This window comes from Hetaerina americana, unplaced genomic scaffold, assembly GCF_022747635.1.
Source record: "Hetaerina americana unplaced genomic scaffold, ioHetAmer1.1.p SCAF_103, whole genome shotgun sequence".
Classification (NCBI taxonomy): Eukaryota; Metazoa; Arthropoda; class Insecta; order Odonata; family Calopterygidae; genus Hetaerina; species Hetaerina americana.
Window position 1 is genome coordinate 374,440 of NW_027286104.1, and position 22,291 is coordinate 396,730.

General features: G+C 43.3%; 1 protein-coding gene across 1 annotated transcript in view; it reads right to left on the reverse strand.

Annotated features, from left to right (window-relative positions):
• Nucleotides 1–5,604: 5,604 nt before the first annotated feature.
• The window catches only part of LOC139700501 (ATP-dependent DNA helicase DDX31), a 32,767-nt gene continuing 16,080 nt past the window's right edge, over nucleotides 5,605–22,291 (reverse strand). Inside the window, exons 9-13 of the mRNA XM_071599056.1 lie at nucleotides 12,993–13,183; nucleotides 12,646–12,721; nucleotides 11,801–11,900; nucleotides 10,017–10,236; nucleotides 5,605–7,036 (exon numbers count right to left, since the gene is read on the reverse strand). Of these exons, the coding sequence (XP_071455157.1) occupies nucleotides 6,886–7,036; nucleotides 10,017–10,236; nucleotides 11,801–11,900; nucleotides 12,646–12,721; nucleotides 12,993–13,183 (738 nt within the window). The 3' untranslated portion in view covers nucleotides 5,605–6,885. The remainder of the gene's footprint in view (nucleotides 7,037–10,016; nucleotides 10,237–11,800; nucleotides 11,901–12,645; nucleotides 12,722–12,992; nucleotides 13,184–22,291) is intronic.

The following is a 22,291-nucleotide window of genomic DNA, read 5'->3' on the forward strand; positions in this document are numbered from 1 at the left end:
TAACGAAAGGCGCCAAGGGGTCCGCAGCTTAACGTCCCATCCGACGGACGGCGTACTCACTCAAAGTGCCCTCCACAAATCACCTCAAGTAGGGATCGGAATACAACTGAAAAATATCCGCCACCTCCAGGATTCGAACCCGGGCACTCTGGGTGGACAGCCAGTACGTTAGCCACTGTCCCGAATCCTCGTGAGAAGGAGCCCTCCCATTAATGGAATTAATGATGAATTGTCTTCATTGCAAGGAATGCTTTTCTTGGCATTTAGCATTTACGTTAAAATAAAAGGATGAACTTTCCTCCATAGAGCCTTCGATCAGATTTTCAACATAATTCATAGGGAGGAGAATGCTTACATTATTTGTCATTATACTGTATGGAGCAGAGCAGCGGAGAAGTTCAGGAGCGTGGAAATCATTCCGAAAATGGTTCAGAGCGAATGATAACAGAAAAGTTCAACCCACCCCTCCACAACATGGATTCATTCCTCCCAGATATTCACCGCATTAATCAAGATTGTTGATCATTACCACGACAAATTTATCTCGAAATCTCCATTCAACCGAAATCGACAGGCACGCCAACCTCAAGCGACAGCTAACTAAAGAATGAGACGGAATGTGTAAGCTCGGGAGCAAATTTGTGACCACGAAGGAATAAAATATAATTTAAATTGAAATAAAATGAACTCTATATTTCTCGTAATAATTGTTCATGATAAGAGGTAAGTTAAATCAGTGGCGGAGGAATCACAAGAATTTTCGATCTAGCATTGAAACATTGCCCTGGCTAGATTCTGCAGTTAGATAGAGGTCTTCATTTTGGAAAAATTGAGACCAAATTGTTCCATTTAACCCATAAGCTCTAGCTGAAATTCGATTAACGAGGCATAAAAAAAATATTTATAAAACTAATATTATAATTTTTTTCTGAATCACATTCTGCGAAATACAGATGATTAATGCGTTGGAACACATTCATATTTAGAAAAATTTTATCTGTGTTGTCCGTACAAACACTTCTAAAAGGGCTCGTACCTCTGAGAAGTTCGTCTCAAGTACGTAGCTGACTAAGATTGTTCCCTGGCATCAAAGTATGCCATCGTCAATAAATATACCTACTTTTGATTTTGTTATCTATTTCCATAATGCATGTTTCTTTGTAATTTACAAATTCAGTAGATAAGTACCACTCCTGGTGTCATGCTGAAGTAACATTGCCCCTTAACACACAAGTACAGGTTTGAAATCGTTGCATTCATCCAGTGTATTTTGAGAAGCGGAAGTATGAAGACGTGTTCTAATGCTATGTCAACGCGATTTAAACAGCGTTCTGGTATCGAATTTTTGCCTTCACCTCATCGTCCGAGGTGCAATGATTACCCTTGAGGTGTCTCTTAACTAGAGGAAAAAATAAAAATCGCAAGGCGCAATTGGGTCGGGGGAATTAGTAGGGTTTTGTTTGTTCTCGTCTGTGAGACGGCGTGGTACCCATCGTGCATAGATTTTACGGTATCCCAATTGTTCAATAATGAAGCTGACAAATTCCTTGGATATTCCAATATGGGGTGCGATACGCTTTTGAGTGATTCTCGGGTCGTTTTGAATCAAATCTTCGACGATTTTGCGATTTTTATCGTCTGTGGGTCAGTGATCGGACGTCCGCTGCATGTTTCATCAACAATTATGGCTTTTCCAGGCATACAACCACGACATTTTACAACGCATCGATTTACAGTAGACCTATTAACAGAATTGTTACATAAACAGCCTTTAAACGACGATGAATCTCAGTAGGAGTCACTTTTAAACAGTTAAAAATTCGATAACAGCATGCTGTTTAACTCGCGTGGCACGGCACTAAAACATTGACATGGCACTAAAACACATCTCCATACTTCCGCTTCTCGAAATACACTGGATGAATGTAACGAACTGAAACTTGCGCATGCGTGTTGAGGGGGAATGTTACTTCAACATGCCACCAGGAGTGCTTCTAAAGTTCATTTTGTTTGTGATCTACCAGCTTGTGCATTACTCTTCAACCTACTCTCGTACTAAGGAAGAGTCGCGAGTGGCACAAAATTTGAATTTTACGAAAAACCCCTTGGAAACAGCATACCTTGGCAAAGGAAATTAAATTTTCACACATATATCACACGCTGATCGGATATTCCTGAAAACTATTGAACGAAATCATTCAACTGTGGTGTCGTGTTCCTCCCAGGAATTCAGTCAAAATGTGATAACAAAACCCTTTGCATTCATCTCTGTTCTCCTGCCTCCTTATGATTTATCCCATCAATCCCCTTTCATCGATTGGTAGCCCGAAAATATCCATATAAATACTTCAATAAATGAGCGATAATACAACCGTGTTACAGGTGTATAGCGAGACGGTAAGTCCACATGTGCTCTGACAAATAAGAAACGCGGATGTTAAAACGCAGGGGGGAGTTGTTCCCATCCGTTAATGAACGTACGTACCTGTAGGTAGGCATGCACCACAATTGGGAAAGGAACTCTGTTCGGTTGGCATTTCTGCTCTCTCTCTCCCCCGATTATCCATCCCCTTCCGAAATCTCGTTTCCCCTCCCCCCTTCTCCCCCGCCGAATCCACACTCTGGCCCCCCCTTTTTCTCTCTCTCGTCCGGCAACCGATACGCCTGCTGCTGACTGACCAGAGAGAGACCCTGAACACCCAAAGACACGCACACACACACGAATGTGAAACTCGGAAATGTACACGCGCCTTTTCTTCCTAAGAAGGCACAAACCTTTCTTCCTTCCAATGCGCCATTCCCCCCCCTCTCCTCTAAATCTTCGCACATAATAATAACTACTAGTTGAATAAAAAATCGAAGATGACTGGCTTAACTTCACACCCCCTAATCTATTACGAAGCGCTTCCTGACACATCTATCATTATATTTATCGATGATCTACAGGCTAAGGTAGTTTATGGATAGACAGAAGAACCAAACGGTAAAAACATTTAACATTACAATAAGTCCCTCTTCATCTCTGTATACTTCATTCCGTCCAACATCCCTATCCTATTCCTGTCCCTTCCTCGCTTGCCTAACGTTCTCCACTCCATCTTACCCCCCCCCCCCCGGGCGCGCCCTTGAGCCAGGTGGGGTGTAGATGAATGTGTATAAAGTCTATTATTTATTGTATTCGTGAATTGTCCGTCCGGAATGAGTAGCATACTAACCGGCAATAAGTGTCTGAATTTCATATATGCCAGCCCTCTTTGTGTAGGCATAGAAATAGATGCTAACCATGTAATATGTGCCGGCATGTTGCATGATTGGTGCTCGGTCGCCCCCTTAACACGCGGATTTTGTTGCATCACGAGGTGCCAGGAGCATGGGGAAATAGAGGGAATATACGAGATATGCATAGAAATGTAATGGTTCGGCGTGCGTGGCTGATGGCCTAACACCCCCCACCACTCACCAATGCGGCGGCTGGCGGGGAATAACGTGGATGTAGATGTGTCAAAAAAGCTTTGATCAATTACTATGGAGAACAAGAGAAACTCTGCAGAGAAATCCAAATTTACCATGTATCCGTTCAATGATTTGGACAAGTGTATACGTAAATATCGTTCCCATGGACCGGGAAGTGGCAAATGGACATTTATTTAATAGGGACTTCGACGAAGGTTTTGAGCCACCAAAGATTATCCACCCAAGATTACAGACAACGTAAAATACATGCACTAATGGCGATAAGGCAACTGAAAGCCCAACTAATTCAATGACTTATGGATTAAATGAGTAGAAAATAGAGAAAGATTTCTAATTAAAACGTAGTAAAATTGCATACATGTATTCGATTAATTCCAAGAAACTGTGGGAGATGCCGCAGCATTAAATTTTTACGGAGTCATCCGCCAATATGCATTTCAATGCAACAATTTCAGTGCAAAAAATCATTCGCCTTGACCGGGATTCGAACCCGGATCCCTCGATACCTGGCCGAGTGCTTTAGCCAGTTAAGCTATCGAGGCGTCCTCTTAAACGCTGAAATTTTGGGCGCCTCGATAGCTTAACTGGCTAAAGCACTCGGCCGGATACCGAGGGATCCGGGTTCGAATCTCGGTCAATGCGAATGATTTTTTACACTCTGAAATTGTTGCCTTGAAATGGGTACGATTGCATGAAATCTCTACTAGATTAAGTCAAATCCCATCATTTCTCAATGATGATACATATGTGCATTCTTAATGAGAGATTGACAAAGATATTAGTAAGCTTCATATTGTTAATTTACTAGCGGGCATCGGAAATTTGCACACGATGTATTTGCTAAAGAAAGGAAACAATTTTACATCTAATCAAACTGGGGAGATTCAGAAATTAAACGTCGAAGCCAGGACTCCTACGTCGACGACCCTCCGTTTTGCAGATGTATCTCACTGCCAAGCTGAATCTCTGAAAGTTGACGTCAGGACAATATAGGTGATGCAGCGTTGGCTCCTGGTGTTTACCTAGGAACTCGCGGATTCGTAGCGCGTTGTGGCAAACACCTTGGGCACGAGCTAGGCGCACACTTTCTTCAAAGCTAAATCTTCAGTAATGATGCGAAACACAGCAGTAGGCGACAAGTTCAGTTCACTGGGAACCATTTAGATACTTAAAGAATTCTGCATGTCCGGGTTTTCACCGCGTTGTTGTTTGAAGCCGACAACAGTTTCGCCGAAGTTTCATCCGGCGTCTTCAGGTCATCTTCGACCTGAAGACGCCGGATGAAACTTCGGCGAAACTGTTGTCGGCTTCAAACAACAACGCGGTGAAAACCCGGACATGCAGAATTCTTCAAGCCACCGCCGCGAAAATCTACGCAGCCATATATTTAGATACTTAATTGAAGGCCAGAGTCCAATCACGAGCCACATTGTTGCCGCTTTTGCTGGTTGATGGCCGCCCAGAGCGTTGCTCTTCATGAACCTCTTCCCGGCCCTTAACCTTAAAGGTCTTTAACCACTTCGAAACTTGTAAGTAGGACAGAGCAGTCTCCATAAGCCTCATGAATCATTTGTAGTCTCCCCAGGAGATTTATTATAGTTTAGCACAAAACTTAGTAATCGCGTAACGTTGCCCGATCGTCGAACTGACGTCCTGCCGCTTCCACGGCTTGCAGAGCACCGATACCGGTTTCGCGGCAAGGGTTAGCGTCCTTTTACGTACTCCAAATGGCTTGATCCCACTCCGACCGATAGTTAAAGGCAGGGGAAATTTAATTGCATTACTTTTGGAACGCACCCTGTACGTGTACACAACACCCCGCAAGTCGCCGCAAGGGCGCGTGGCGGGGGGTGTTAGGTCATCAGAGTTATAAGAGAACAAAACCAGGAGACCAGCATACTACAACAAACCTTCTCTCACCGAGTGCCTGTGACTGAACAAATATCAAACGTGTTGGGCAAAAATAATAAAAGAGAAATAACTTTAATTAGCCGATACCATTACACTTTCATTGAAGTGATTACGTGATAGTTTGGTAATGCACAAATCAATAGACTCCTAGAGTACTCCTGGAAAAAATTAAGTAACCCTCGCATGTAAAAGTGAATAAAATATATATTTATACACATACAACAATATACACACACACATATATATATATACTTTATATATATTTGTATTTCACAAACAATAATACAAAAAAAACAAAACCATTTCCTCGCCACCACATCCACGCACATCCATCCATCCATCCATAAACAACAGATACCTTCGCGTTAGTCCAATCACCACTCAAAAAGATTTCCCAGCTAAACAGCGACAAAAGATTTCGATGAAATCAGATGAATTGCTTCGCTTCCAAAACACAATTGTTTCCTCAATCGAGAGGACGAAAACTCAAGTACCTTAAGTATTCCGGATCGGCACACATTTCGACTACTTCAGGATACTTACCTCCACTCACACCTGGGCCAACTTCCAAGCGGCAATCGATGGAGCTCAGACCATGAAAGGCCAAGGTGGCCAAGGAACTCGATACGCTAATCGGGAATGCCATCAATTTAACAAAACTCAAAGAGACCTAAAATGTCATCGTCCCAGTTCACCGTTAGCTCACGTAAAGCATTTCCAAAGGGGGTCAATACCTTCGAGAATCGACAAATTAAAACAAAACTCTTCCGAGCAAAAGTCAATAGTCCATCCATAGGATAGTCAAACCTCGTGTACCAGTCGCCTCCTTGTCCAACCCCATCGTCGGAGAGTCATTTCTAAGAATGTTAAACCCTTGTTCTGTGCAATCGACATAACAATAAAACGACGCTGGAAGCATTTTCAAAAGAATGAATGAACAAATAAGTGAATTATTTAAAACAACACACTTTCAAAACGCGCGAATAATATTTCTTCTGAAAGGGTCAATTAAACCAATCTAATTGCAATCATGAAATATAGATGAAGGGCGTGTCGAAACAATTACATCCCATTCATTCGCACTATTGGGCTTATCACTAAACGATGCAACAATTTCCGAGTGTAAAAACCATTCGCCTTGACCGGGGTTCGAACCTGGATTACTCGATATCCGGCCGAGTTTATTCATCGAGGCGTCGTCCTCTTAAACTCTGAAACTTTGGGGGCTTTTAAGGTTTCTTGGAATTCATCACTAAACGTTAAGTCGAACACTGCAGGACAACCAGTTAGTTTATTCTCGGTGAAATAGAAGCAGGCCATTCACCACCAGAACGGCACGGGTGGACCAGGGAGAGATGGTATAGTAAACTGCTCTGCAGAGCCAATCGTGTGCTGAGCAGGTGAACAGAAGGTCCGAGAGACTCGGGCCGAAGACAGCAGCGTCGAGCAAAATGAGGTGTGTCGTCACTCGCACGCATGCGCACTCCAGCACCACCTCCCTCACGGAATGGCCTTCTGCTTTTGCTTCTTGCTCTTGCGCTCCTTCATCCCGCTGGCGTACTCCGAGATGAGCAGCATCTGCGAGCGACCCTCGCGACCCTTAAGATCCGGACTCTTATTGCCTTCCGGAGTACTTTGGGGTCGGCGCCTCCTGAAACGCCCCGGGCAACAACAGCAGACCGCCACCGACGGAAGGAAACAAACAAGCATCACCATTAGAAAATTACACTTACTTGTAAGCGCACGCTAAACTGAGAAAGAAGAACAGGGTGCATAAATACGAGGATCATTCGGAAAGTAGTACCCGTTCGTGCCGCATGAAGTGCTGACGACGCGAGTAGCCGCTGGACGAGGTCAGATAGCTTCAGTGGCTTGTCTGCCTTCTCTGAGCCAAGTTGCGTGACGCTAGCATTGCCTGTGTTGTTTCTGTGATTGTTTACAATGTTTAAAAAAATTGAGAACGCCGCCAGTTGTGAAGTGAGGGCAGTGATTAAATTCCTCAATGCAAGAAACGTTCGCCCATGTGATATTCATCGCCAATTAAAGGAGGTGTATGGAGACAATGTAATGGACGAGTCGTCTGTTCGGCGGTGGTGTCGCAACTTCAACATCGGGAGGGGGAACACACACGACGATGAGCGTTCGGAGAGACCGTCGGTCATTACAGACCAACTGGTGAGCTCAGTTGACGAATTCGTGAGGAACGATCGGCGCGTCACAATTGATGACATCTGTGAGCATTTTCCCAATGTTTCTCGAACAATTGTTCATGAAATTGTTAAACACCATCTGCATTATGCAAAAATTTGTGCAAGATGGGTCCCTCGCGTATCTCAATGAGCTGGCGGCGAAGGACTATGCAGCAGGAATACAGAAACTTGTCACACGTTATGACAAATGCCTTAATTTGCTTGGAGATTATGTTGAGAAGTAGTTTAAAGTATCCTCTTTCAAATAAAATTTTTTATGTTTGTTAATATTTACTTTTGTGTCTTTATTTCACGAACGGGTACTACTTTCCGGATGACCCTCGTAGTATCCAAAATCAATGCAATTGAATTTCCCACGCCGCTTATATTGGTCGGAGTGGGATCAAACCGCTTGGAGTTGGTGAGGTGGACGCTAAGCTTTGCCGCGAAACCGGTCTCAGTGTTCTCCAAGCTGTGGAAGCAGCAGAACGTCACTTATTGTAAACCTCTGTGCGGCGACCGTGTCACGAAAAAAATGAACTCGACGATCGAGCAACGTTACGCGATTACCAAGTTTGGTGCTAAACTGAAAAAATCTACTGGGAAGATTATCCAAATGATTTGTGAGACTTACGGGGGCTCTGCTCTGTCCCACTCACAAGTTTCGAGGTGGTTAAAGGCCTTTAAGGCTAAGGGCCGGGAAGAGGTTCACGACGGACAGCGCTAAGGGCGGCCGTCAACCAGCAAAAGCGACAACAATGTGGCTCGTGATTGGACTCTGGCCTTCAATTGAGTATCTAAATGGTTGTCAATTAACTAAACTTGTCGCCTACTGCTCTGTTTCGCATCGTTCTTGAAGTTTTTGCGATGAAGAAAGTGTGGGCCAAGCTCGTGCCCAAGGTGTTTGCCACAACGCACCACGAGTCCGCGAGTTCATAGGCAAACACCAGGTGCCAACGCTGCCCCACCCCCACTATAGTCCTGACATCGCTCCAGCAGACTTCTTTCTGTTCCCTCGGATTAAGTCAGCCCTGAAAGGAACCCATTTTTCGTCCATAGAAGAGATCCAATCAGCCGTGACGAAGACCTTGCGAGAGGTCCCTGAAGACGCCCTCCAGGGCGCGTTCCGGTCATGGCAGAGTCGCTCGAAAAATGCGTAGAGGCCCAAGGGCGGTACTTTGAAGAATTTTAAGTGTTAGGGCAAATCTGTTCAATAAATTACTTCTAAAAAATAAAAGCATTACTTTTGGAACGCACAGTGTAAGATCCGACAGTTAGAGCAGGAAGATGGAAAGAACCGAAAAAGACTGCTCTCTCGGTTTGGATCAGTTTGAAATCCGAAAAAAAGCAGTCATCTCTCACGGATTGATATTCCAAGGTACTGAAATCATCGCGATCAAAACTAATGCTTTGTGCAACGACTCTATTTCGTCCAATTTTTCACATTTGAAGAAAACATTTACACCGCAAAATCATGCACAATCGCATCATTACCACAAAAATAGAACCCGACTGATGTTTTTGCCATTCGAAGGATTAGGATACCCCTTGGGTTTCATGTCGTAGGCAACAAAAAGACAAGAAAAGTTCCGCATCAGAAAATTCCACCGGGTACCAAGAGAATAATAAAAAAACGTCAGATAAATAATTGACACTTCATACAGCAAACAAAAATATATCAAAATATAGGACAAAAGGAAATTATATGAAAGAAAATGTGAAGTAACACAAAGACCATTGCAACAGGAAATTATGAGATAAAATGAATATTCGCAAACGATGGTTTTCTGAAGGCGAACATTGTTTTCTCATACGTCTGGAAGCAGTGACATTCAGAGAGAACAGCAGAGAATAAGAAAAACATATCTTTTGGGGAAGCGGTATCTCCAAAGAATATAGCAAATTCCAAACCTAACGATAAATGGGTACAAAATGGAAGAGTTAAAACACAGACTTGGGAGGACGGAAGTAATGGAGAATATGAGGGTATTTAGTACTCAGGAATAAAATTGAAATCAAGGATAATTATACACACACAGGCTGGAAAGATTATGACAAGCTGAAAAAATCCCTAAGACTTAAGACATAAAACCAGTTCAATGGCGCATAATTAAAAGCCCACACCACGGTCTTCGTCCATTTGAAGGCCGTAAGAGACAATTACTTCCAGTAAAACAGACAGAGAAAGAGGTGGCTGGTCACTGGTAATCCTGGTTATTAGGGGAGGCGACCGACAGCCAGGGCCATTAGGGATAGATGAGTAACTTGGTAGAGGTAGGATTTTCAGGAAATTGGGAAAGAATGGAGGGCAACCCGGCGTCGGCATTAGCCAGCTCTTAAAGAGAAGGCGCCAAGGGACTCTCACACACACAGTTTGAACGCCCCATCCAAAGGACAGTGTGAACTCGACACAGCAATCCAATAGGGAAATGGTTTACCCACCGTTCTGAATGGAGTTGCCTCCGGTTTCCTTTGCCGTCCCTCGAGGAAGCGGCGGCTCGGTTCCTGCGGAAGGCACGACCGGCGGAGACCCCAATCGCCGAAGGTGGGTCTCTAAGGGCAAATCCCTTGGCGTAGTGGCCCAAGTGGAGATTACTCTTGGAGAAGGCCTCCTTGGACTCCTTCGGGTACGTAGCGTAGAATCGCACGAAAGACGTGAATGCTAGAGAAGAGGGAGAAAGAGAGAGCGTGTTATGTCCTCGACGCCCCTCCAACGAGTGGAACAAGAACAAATTGAGCAGCTTCAGGATGCCTTGATGTGGTGGAAATCGAACATAATGAATAACTGATCGTAGCACTTTTCCAGTTGATTAAATTTATTTTACGACCGGGTTTCGACGTATTGCATCATCATCAGGTCATTTTAAGAAAGAAAATGCCCTGAAGATGATGTAATACGTCGAAACGCTGTCGTAAAAGAAATTTTATCAAGTGGAAAAGTACTACGATCAGTTATTCATCAAGCGGAAAAAGTTTTTGCAGCAAAGAAACATTAATACTGAAGTATTTGAGTATGTCCTGTAAACAAGTCGTCCAAAAATATGTCTGCAAACGTACGAGTACGCACCTTCATGTTGAAAAATAAATCTTGAATGAATAGCAAGGAGAGTAAATTCGGTTATAGTCACTGCTAAATATGTGCACATCAGGATTTAATAACTGATCATTGTAAATACTCAGCCATGCCATACGCATGCTTGTGTTACTAACAGAAGACCAAATAGCATTGAAAAGTTGTTTCAACTTTTCTTACATCATATAAAACAAAGTCGTCAACCCTAGCGTTTATTTCATCACGGGATAGTTTGAAAGGTTCTCGGAATCACCACCACATGTCAGCGATAGCGTAACGAGTTTCACGCGTAGTAATGGGTCATCTTTTATGAATAAATACGCAACGCTAATAAAAGGGACATAGCAGCAGTAGCCCATTTCCGAGGAGATCTCCGGTTTATCGACCCCAACCCAAGTCTGCAACACCTTCGACCTTACCTCCGCAGACCCCCGTGCCAACAACACCCACCCACAGTACAGCCGTGCGCCACGGAAGCCAATGGACCGGCAATGGTGACTAGATACAGGCCATCGAGATGGTGCGGGGGCTAACGTACTGGCTTGCCACCCTGAGGGCGCGGGTTCAAATCCCGGCGGTGTTGAATATTTTTCAGAGGTATCTCGATCCCTACTTGAGGTGCTTTGTGGAGGGCACTTTGAGTGAGTACGGCGTCCGTCGGATGGGACGTTAAGCTGCGGACCCCTTGGCGCCTTTCGTAAAGAGTAGGCTAATGCCGACGCCGGGTTTCTCTCCATCCTTCATCCTTTCCTGTCCATCCCCTATGGCGCAAATGACCTTAGCTGTCGGTCGCCTCCCCTAAAAACTACTACTAGATACAGGCCCCTCCTGTTTCTATGGCCAAGGTGGCGTGAGGCGACCTGGCTTAGTCTCAGCTTTTCCTACGCCCTTCGATTAACAGGGGTGCACAGATCCCCCGCTTCGGGTGACCAACCGCACAGGTGGACCGCGCCTAGGCGGTTAGGCTCTTTTACATATGAGCCAGTCGACATGAAGGGGAACAGTTTAAAAGTTTTAGGGATTATCTCCCTTTCAGTCGCCTCCAATGGACGAACAGGGACACTGCAGGGGTATTATTCCCTCGCCCCCTACACGAAGGAATTTTTATCAATGAACAATGCCACGACGACACATTCTTGTCTCGCTTCCTTACCTTTGCAACCGGATTGGTGGAGATCAGCTCTCTTCAGAACTGCGTTCTCAAACCGAAGCTGAAGATCGACGGCCGCGGTGTCTCCCGAGTCGACCTCGTGCTACCAAACGAATAGAAATGAGGCTGAGAGACAATTGAATTGAGTTTTATAAAGGGAGGATATAACCAGAAATACAATCCGTCCTTCCACTTCTGTCTCTGAAAGACATGACAGTTTTTCATATTCTGTATTTCAAACAAAAGAAATAATTGAGGATTTTAGTATTTAATTGAATAAAACAATGCCAGCGGAAGATACATAATGTGTACTAGTTCGCAACAGGACGCTTGACAATGGTCTATGAGCTAGTGTTATGGGAACAATCCCATTGTAGTATGAAACAATACAAATGGCATAAACGATCAATATACACACGTCACAAGACAGTCAATTGTTGTCGCGGTCTAGAGATGCATCACTTCAGAGTATTTATGACACTGTTTGAATGTCATATTCAATACTTTTTGAGAAAAGATGAAGTAAATGAATTGAATTCTTAGACTGAGCAAAAATATAAAACCAATTCAAAAATGTAAAAAAATGACGACCAACGGTTTATGAAGTTCGGCAAAAGTTATGTTCCCAAGAAGAAGCCAGCAAGGCGGCATTACGGTTGATGACACGATTACAGCAAATATCAAGTTAACATTGAAAGAAAATTACATCAACCTCACAATATTTCCATAAACAATTTGTCACTTGTAAACTGTGATTCTTCTGCAATTCTAGAAACATAGACCAAAGAATCAAGTCCAAACCATGTACGAAAATTGAAGTTCACTGAAATACGGTAACCATTACTTACGATGTCAAGTACTCCTGTGGAGAGTCCCACCTCAAGAAGATTTTCTAAGCAGCGGTCCAAACTCTCCTCCTTTAGCCTGTAAAAATATATTCACGATAAATTATCACTCAAAGTTATCATGTCAAAATGGCTATTTAAGCACACTGTTATCAAATACGAATCCTCTAAAAGTAGAAGGAGACTAACTATATGACAAGTAAAATCTAACGGCAAGCAAGATTTATTTTTTTCTGATCAACGGGAGCGCCGGAGGGGTGCTCGGAATGACGGACAAATGGGCTTCGAAATGAAAAAAAATCAAAGAGGAGAGGAATGGGATATTGGGATTAATAATAATTGCCCCTCACGTGATGCTCTTCTGTCCAAGGTCTCTCAGGAAGGGCTCCTCGGAGGGGGCGAGGAAGAGGAGGGCCGCACCGGTGTTGCCCCCCCTGGCTGTGCGCCCCACTCGGTGCACGTAGTCGGTGGGCGTGGGGGGTGGCGTCCACTGGAGCACCCAGTCCACCTGGGGAAGGTCCAGTCCGCGGGAGGCCACGTCCTGCGGGAGGGAAAAGCAAGGGGCGCCGGGTGAGAGGGGGGCGCCGGCCGCCAACCCAGCCACCCACCTCTCGCACTCTTTGGCCGGGGGGGGGCGAAGGAATGAGTGGGTTGGGAAGGGGGGGAGGCAGGCCACCTCCCCAATGAATGAACGATTCCACGGTTCTTAAATTTCAGACGACATTCGAAGGGAATTGGCGCGAGGGGGGTGGGGTCGGGAGGAGGTGGGAGGCAGGGAAGGAGGGAGGGGGGAATGGGGGGAGGGAGGGAGAGAGAGAGAGAGAGAGGCAGCTGCCAGACACGCCGGGAATCGGTCCGAAATGGAGAAAGGTGCAAAATGTACCTTCAAATGCTTCGAAGTTTATATTTTCTCGGCCCTGAGGTCATTAGGTACTCTCGTAAACATGGGAGACATACCAATACCTTACAGTAGCGTTTAACTAAATGAAAGCATATCAGAAACCTCTCTGCAAATCAGGCTCTCTCAATGTTATGCACCCATCATAAACAAACCAATGAAATATTACCATGCTGACTAATTTGAATAGTTTTCTCTCGTCACATCGACACACATTATAATGACCCCCATATTGACGTGCCATTTCATTTTCCTTTAGAATTATAGCTACAACACAATTGTTCAATGCGTTTTTGTTCAATAAGTAGCCCCTTATAATATATTCATGTACTAAAAAAAGCGAACGAGAAGCGAGCGTTGAACTACTACTGACCGGAGAGCCCAGGTTCGATTCTTGGAGCACCCCCAGCTTCACCCGAGCTGGTAGATATTTCACGTGCCAGATCTTCCAGGGAAACCATAGCAGGGGGCACTGGGAAAGGAACTGTTCCTCCCCCCATCTTATTACCCTGTTAATGCGTGGACTCCACGCGCCGTATAGTACTGGGTGAACTCGGCCATCACCTACCAATCCGACATTCGGGTTGATTACTCTGTTTATGGCTTTATATTAAAAAAATACGAAGATAGGTACACATATGTCTAGGAGTCGAATGAAATGAAATCATTCGATTATAAGACTGTAAATCGTCGATAAATGATGAGTAGGCATAAAAAAGTCGATTCAATAAATTAATATTTGAATTACTAGCGGCCTATCGCAGTGTGTATCGATGAAGTTATATTCGCAAGCATAAATCAATTTTAAGGGGAATTATCTCATATTTAATTTTATCGTGGACATTATTCATCACAACAGAGGCAAGAAGCGACCGTTTCTGCATTCAGAACGACATTCATCGCATCGCCACAAACTATTTGGAAAGATTTCAAAATTAAAACTTCACAGTACAAGGGATTTTCATTGGATACTAAATGAAATAACTAGTCCAACTTTGAGTCCGCCCTTGAACATGAAAGCAGCCGCGCTACTTATTCAAAGAATATGACAGCGAACAGCATTGGTGGATTTGTCATCGTTTATCACATCCTAAAATGGATTTAAATTAATTAATAATTTTAAAGTCTATTGAATAGAATATTTTTGCATAGATGGAGGAAATTAATAAAACTAACATTCCCTCAACATTGATCATTATGTTCAATGATAAAAACATTGTCCATTCACCACAAGGCGGGCAGAAAGAAACATATTTGGCCACACACATCTTTCGATAATCCTACACCAATCATGACAATAGAAGCTTTGTCAGAAATATATTGGACAACTCACACCTCAAGCTTGAAAGTGAATAAATGGCGATTTCTGATTCCTCACGACTCTGACACGACGTAGAATTTCACTTTTCGTGCATATAACCTTTCTTAAATTCACAGTGTATGCTGTATTTGCACCATTCCACACATCGAAAATGAATAATAAGCTATAATAGAAAGTAAAATTATTCTACGAGGGTAGGCTGAAAACTAATGCACACATTCTTGTGGACCATAAACAAAATGGCCATCAGAAACCCTCCTGGTGGTATGTGGAAGTAACAGTCCCCCTCCACATGCATGCGGAGGTTTGAGGTCGTTACATTCATCCACTACACTAGAAAACGTCCCCATACTTCCGCTTCTCAAAATAAACTGGATGAATGTAACGACTTCAAACCTGCGCATGCGTGTTGAGGGGGAATGCAACTTCCACATGCCACAAGGAGTGCTTCTGAAGGTCATTTTTTTTGTAGTCAACAACCATGTGTGCATTAATTTTCAGCCTACCCACGTGCAATCTGGTATTTCAACCAGTAACCTAGTTAAAAGCTTCCGAAAAATTAGACACTTAATCGAGCATTATTTTTTTAACCTCATCATCTACTAAGCCTTCATGTTTTAATTTGCTTTCTTTAAAACTGAACAACATAGATCAATGACAACTCGAATTAAGCCGCCATGAGAATCTTAAGGAATACATATTAGTCCTTCGATGGCGCCAAACAAGTATTCCACTCCTCCTGCGTCATTTACGCATTCCATCACTGGAGAAAATGTACACAGGCGTCCTTCAATTCTGTCCGCGACGAGAACCAAAGTATCAGAATAAATACGATTTACAAAAAAAGCCTCTCTTCTACTCATAGATAACACAAACTCGACGAAGATAGCAGAAAGGACTCGAGGACAGGGGAGGGACGGGAATGGCATTAATAAATCACTACAATCCTCCTAGAATGGAAACTACCAAAGCCACGGCACACGAGTTCTCGCCAGGGAATACTTCCACTACCAAATAGGTTAAGAAATATACATCAACTGTTTAAAATTGATAAAATTTTCACTGAGCGCAATAAAACCTTATCCTACTCACAATGCATTCCAACGACCTGGCAACATATTCAAGTCTCAAGAGCGGGTTTTCAGACAAGGTTGCCCAACATTTGAAAAACAAAGTCTAAACGTGTTTCACCATTTCACCATAAACTGTTATCATATACATGGGAATTAATTGGTCCAAGATGTCTATCAAAACACAACCTCTTGAACAGTTCATGACCACATACTCCAGTTCTCAACCTTTTAAAGGTGGAGGAGACGTCTGATACTCGGGAGTAATAGAGAAAGGAGAATTGGTGGGGAAATTGGTAGAAGGCAGAAGGAGCGAGTGGAAGGAAAGGGAGTGGGATATTGAAGGAAGAGAGACAGAGGGAAAACGATATGAAAGAGGGAGAGAGAGGAGAAGTCTCGTTTTGAATGGAATGAAGGGGATCGCGGGTTTTCCTCGCTGGAAGAGGAAACAAGTGTGGAGCGTAATACGTTTTGGTTGGAAGCACTCACGAATGTTAAGCGCATAGACGATGCGTAAATAACTTTCTGTGAAGATCTAAGACATGCATTCAATCATCATAGGTTAACCAATAGCATCTTATTAGGCTTTTCTTCTTCAGCCTCACCGATTAACTTCGGTGGCGCGCCCGCACCCATAGCTCTCGCCTTCCTGCCCCCGACTAACTTTCGCCAGGGAGGAGATTTGAAGAGGTTCGTGCGTGGAATGACAGCGGGGGGGGGGCAGTCCCAAGGGGCATGATGCACGACCCCGACGGCTTGGCCACCGAGCTCTCGGGGCATAAAGTTCCTCCCTGGGACCCTCTTAGCCCTCCTCCCCCTGCCCGCTCAACCATCACGAAGCATTCCACACGCGCCGGGGAAATCGAACGAGCACGGCAGTGGTGGTGATAAAACAGTCGAATAACGCTCCCGACGACACGTAGATACCTTCCCCTCCCCTTCCACCCTCCCGCCTTTCCGCTGGCGACTCTCAACCCTTTTGCCGTCGGGTACGGGGATCCATCGCCGCGCCAAAGAGGTGGGGGGTGGGACGTCGTCGGACTGGAGACCTCCCGGCCGGGACTTACGGCCGCGACGTGGGCTTAATTCAAGAGCCACGAAGGGTGAGGGAGAGAGAGAGAGGGACAGGGGTGGTGGTTCGAGAGGCGCCCCTCAGCGCAGGGGGTTCCGCCCTCCTCTCACGACCAGGTGCCAGACGGCGGTCGCCCGCCCGCACCCATTCCCAAACCCCACGCCCTCCCCCGCATTAACCGCAACCTTCGTCACTTCCAATGTAAATAACTCGACTCTCTCTTAAAAACCGGGCTTCCGGAAGTCACGCAACACGGCTCCGGCACACTTAGCATTAAAACCCAAGTTATTCGATACGCCACTACGAAGAAGGGAAAAAAATTGACCATTCCTCGGGCATGAATTCTAGTCAAATCCTCGAATCAAACATTCATAAAACGTTTTGCTTATAAATTCTCACTTTTGTATGATTTTTGAAAAGAAGAAAAAATGCGACCGGTAAAAAATAATCTAACGCGCATTTATAAGACGCAAAAACAGTGGCGAAAATTCTGGTTTGCTTTAACACAAATGGTAACAACTGTTATAATTACATATATCCTTCGGGAATGTTTGTCATGGCAACGCCCACAGTAGTAAGTGCTAGTTAGTTGGTGGTTTGCGTAAAAAATCAGAAAGACGATGATTAAAATGGCTTGTTATATGAGAGAAACCGACTACTTAAGAGGACTGACGTGAAACCGTCTAAATGGGATCTCTACGTAAACCAAAGGAGCGTAGATTATTCCTACCAGCCTCCAATTTCCGCGAATACGCCACCCCCTATTGTACTCCTGATATACCTCATAACAGTCATGGATTATCAAATGGTAATAACATAAATACCTTTCCCTTTCGTATAAATACCTCTCGCACTGATTTATTCTGTTCCTTCGTTTCATTCATGGAATAAGAGCTGTTTCTCCATCATAAAGGTTTTACTTGTTTGTTCATTGCTCCCAGTTACATGCCCATGGCAACAGCGTCAACAAATATAGGATTCCAAATAAACAATATGGCGTGTTTCAGGAACGGCATTTTCTATGCACACAAAATATACGGAGTAAACATAAATGTCTTTCCCTTTCTTAAACTCTCGCACTTACATAGAGGAGCCTGACACCGTGCCCATCTACATTTCATCTGCATAATACCCCGCAAGCCGCCACAGGAGCGTGTGGCGGGAGGTGTTAGGGCACCAGCTTTGCATGCACGATCGCAATCATTACACCTCCATTCAAATTTCACTTCGATCACCGCATCATCATCGTACGATCGATCATCCCGCCATCTGTGACGCAGGGCGGCATGGATTTAGCAGCCGACGAACTGCATAGAAAGATTATGCTTTCCTTTTCTATTTCGGGTAAATATGTATTGGTTTAAGAGAGATCAATCAGGTATTAATCACTTCAATAAGATCTTCAGAAAAAGGAATATTCGCTTAATCTTGAATGATGACTCATTTTTCGGTTTCTTTTAGTGAATATTTCAACCCGCACCCGCACTACATCAGAGGATGATCAAGAAACTTAAACATGGTATATTCTCCAAATTAATGTACGCATACTAATTCGATAGTTTCGCGGAATGTTTTCATAAATCATTTCTTACTATTCAGGAATTTGGTGATTCACACAATATAATTACTCAATTCGTTTTCCCAGTACGTTTATCAAACACCTTTTCCTAATATGGAAATAAAAGGAAACGGGGGAAAAATTTAGGCTTCATATAATTTTTCGTGGATCGATTAGTGCATCCATCCATTGAAAATCCTGTTTTGGTATTTTTCATAACGTTGGATTTCCTAGAATATTTGGTGGAGCAATACTGCAGACATCACAACCCAACCATCCAAACTGCTTTACTTCGGCAAAGACCAGAGATACCTTTGCTTCCGAAATCACGAGATTGGGAACTTCGAGGAGGCGACAAAATCATAGTTTTTACAACATTCCTGCAGCTAATCTAATATTTTTCAAGTTTGTACAGACATTTCAATTTCAAAGTTAATATCGAAAAACAACACGGAAAATTCTCTGCAAAGAGTTTCCTCATTGCTACGGATTAGGTAATTTTAACATCTCAAACGAGACCACAAGGTCAAACGACGAAAGATAATTCAAGTGGGACGATATATAGTTTTCCCCATTTGGCTTCAAATTGAATCTTTTGAGTAGATATATTTTTTCTGAGGCTTTTAACATTGGGGAGACCTCTACCTTTCCAAATCCCTTCCATTTCCATAAAGGAAAAAGCACGGAACAAAAAAGCCCATTGCAGGATAAATGGAAAAATTGCATTAGTTTTCACTGAAAACACCGATAATATAGTCAATACTTAAATAAATAAAATACTTTAATTAATATAAATAATGATGATAGTAAATGTCCATTACCGATACAAGGTTTGTATAAAAAAGTATCGGTAACATATTTTCTCCTGACGTGTGCGTTAAGTGCTGAATTCAAACTGTCGGTTAAGTGTTCGAATGATCGCAGATCATAATGGCGTTGATAAGATGAGAGTGCACACACCGTTATCACTGAAAATTTGACGCTGCGAAAGACCTGCGCTAAACTCCTCCCGAAGGTCTTTGGACAGACGACCAAATGAGCTGAGTCGAGTGTGTCTGCTTACGAAGACCTGCAACTCCATCGCGACGATTCCCCAAACCCCTAACAGTCCCGACTTGGCACCAGCAGACTACTACTCCTTTTCCCGAAAGTAAAATCCTCCCTCAAAGGCCACCACGACGGGACTACAAACGCCGTCATAAAAGAAGCTTGCACGCGTAACCTTAAGGACCTTGCGGAATCCGCCTACCAGAGGCCCTTGGAGTCTTGGAAAAGCCGCTCTGGAAACAATGTGTCGACGCTCAAGAAGGGATCTACTTGGAAGAAATTTGAGGCATTGTAGCAATATCTAAAATAAATCTATTTGCCGAAACTTTTCCCGATACTTTTCATGCGACCCGTGTGGGTTAGAGAGGTTTTCACAACCGCCGGTCCCTAATCCTCGGACACAATCCGATGGAGAGGCCCGCACAATTTCACGCGCCGAATCGATTCGGAATCACCCATATATGTAGAAATAATACCCCCCACAACTCCTTCCATCAAGTCTACCGATAGTTACTCCCCATTCCACCCACCATTTGGTCTTCCTCCCGCAGCAGTCAACCTTCCTTTCCCCGCATCGCCTCCCGCTGCGTAGTAAACACACGAGTTGGCCCACATCTCGTCCCCAATTGACCCGAAACACGCTCTCCGATTTGGCATCAACATCTAAACCCGTGTTCCACGTAATGAATAACTTAAAAGCCGCTCCTGGGGTGAGGAGACTGCGCTCTTCGGTGGACAACCCCTCGATTAATGTTCCCCTGGAATAAAAATATTTCTTTGATTTTCCAGAACAAGGGAGTGATGTACGCGAGTTATATTCCGATGTAAAATGCTTTCCGAGATTTGTAACGTTGTCCCCTCATTCCGAAACACTTTGTAGGCGGAGTGAAATCTTCCGGTCCGTACAACCCATCATCTCTTAACCATTAACAAAAACCTAATGCAAACAGTGAGGTTGTCTTAAGATAAGGCGCCAGACACACGACCCAAAATCTTTTTAACAAACGTCCCACACCGTGGGAGACAACCGATTCGGAATGCACGATTCCAATGCCACATTTTTAAAACAAACCCGAACGATACTTACGCAAGGCCAGATATTTCAAGGACTCGACGGAAATTCAAGATGCAGATCCAGGGCATATAAAAGGCGTAAATCCTTCCCTTCCAACTTGGAGCGAAATGGCAATGCAGCTCTCGTAAAACTGACACGCATTCATTGCGAGAATCCATTGCTTAAATAAAGTCGGCACACGCATGCTTAATGGAGGAAATGAACCCCATTACGTTATTATCATATCCACCATACGAGCCATGCAGCCGAAACTGATTACATACATGAACATGAGCATTGCGAATCATTTGCAAGCAGGAGGGGGCCGGTTGATTCAATTAGACTTAATTTGCACAGTCAACAAATGCCTTCAGCCCAAGTAAAAAAGGTAATGTGCAGCCCTGAAAATTTTATGAAACCATAAACGCCATTTCTCCGTCGGTACACATATTATCTTTTCAGGTAATTTGACATTATTAGTTCAAAATCTCACAAAAGGATAACATAAAAAAGCTACTGTAAATTTAAAAACTAACGAGGTCATTAAGGTTGTCCATCCGTCGAATAATGGCATTCATTATACGAATTCAGCGGCTCCCGCAACGTATCTGAATTCTTCGCGCATCTGTAATCCATAAAGCTTTTATTCTCAGCAGCATTTTCATGCAATTAATTTGTGATTAATTTTTATTTCCTTTTAATTAGGCTTTAAAATTCCAGGAAAAACCTTTCAATAAAAACCCTTGTTATTTTTAGGTTGAGATACATGCTCTGCGGAACTGCCAACTTAACTGGATTTGGCTTAGCAATTAAATATTGAAAAAAATAAAAAGATCATTGATCAATGGATAAACTTATTTTTTTACACCAAAAAAACTAAAAATGCAACCGGTTTCGACGCATATGCGACATCATCAGGTATGATACCTGATGATGTTGCCTATGCGTCGAAACCGGTAGTATTATAAAGCTTTTGTGATAAAAAATAACAAGTTTATTTATTCAATGGCCATGAATTTTCAGAAAGTATAGCCTGAAACCATCAGATTCAAAAAGATCATTGACTGAAAAAAAGTTTTACAGCTATCTTGTTCCTCGTACCTGGTAATTACCAGGACTAGGTAGTGGAGGATATTTCAACGCCTGAAAGTACATCTGAGAAAATTACTTGATGAAATTAGCTATGCCTACGAAACCAAAGCTATCAACAGCTCGATATTGAGATACATTGTCATTCAAATTGCAATGGAAGGACTTAATCGATCTTCCCAGTCAAAAAGGGCCATAAATCATTCGCATGTAATGGTTAATTCAGAGTAAAACATGTTTTCTACGGATGAAAATTAATTGATTAATAATATTTCATAGAGACAATTTGCTTTGATTTGAAAATGAAGTATGACAAGTGTATTCCAAGAATGAAAAAGCTCTGCACGAATTCGGAAACTATTTTTTTCCTTAGTTTTTCACAGTTGCAACAAATCGCACCGAATTCCATTCACAAAACATCAACCCACCCAGATTGACTCTTGAATCAAAAGAAAAAGAATAGACTGAAAGTAACTATTCTTCGATAAAACTCTAACACAATTACTGCTACCAAACTTATTTTAACTGCGGTGCAAATAT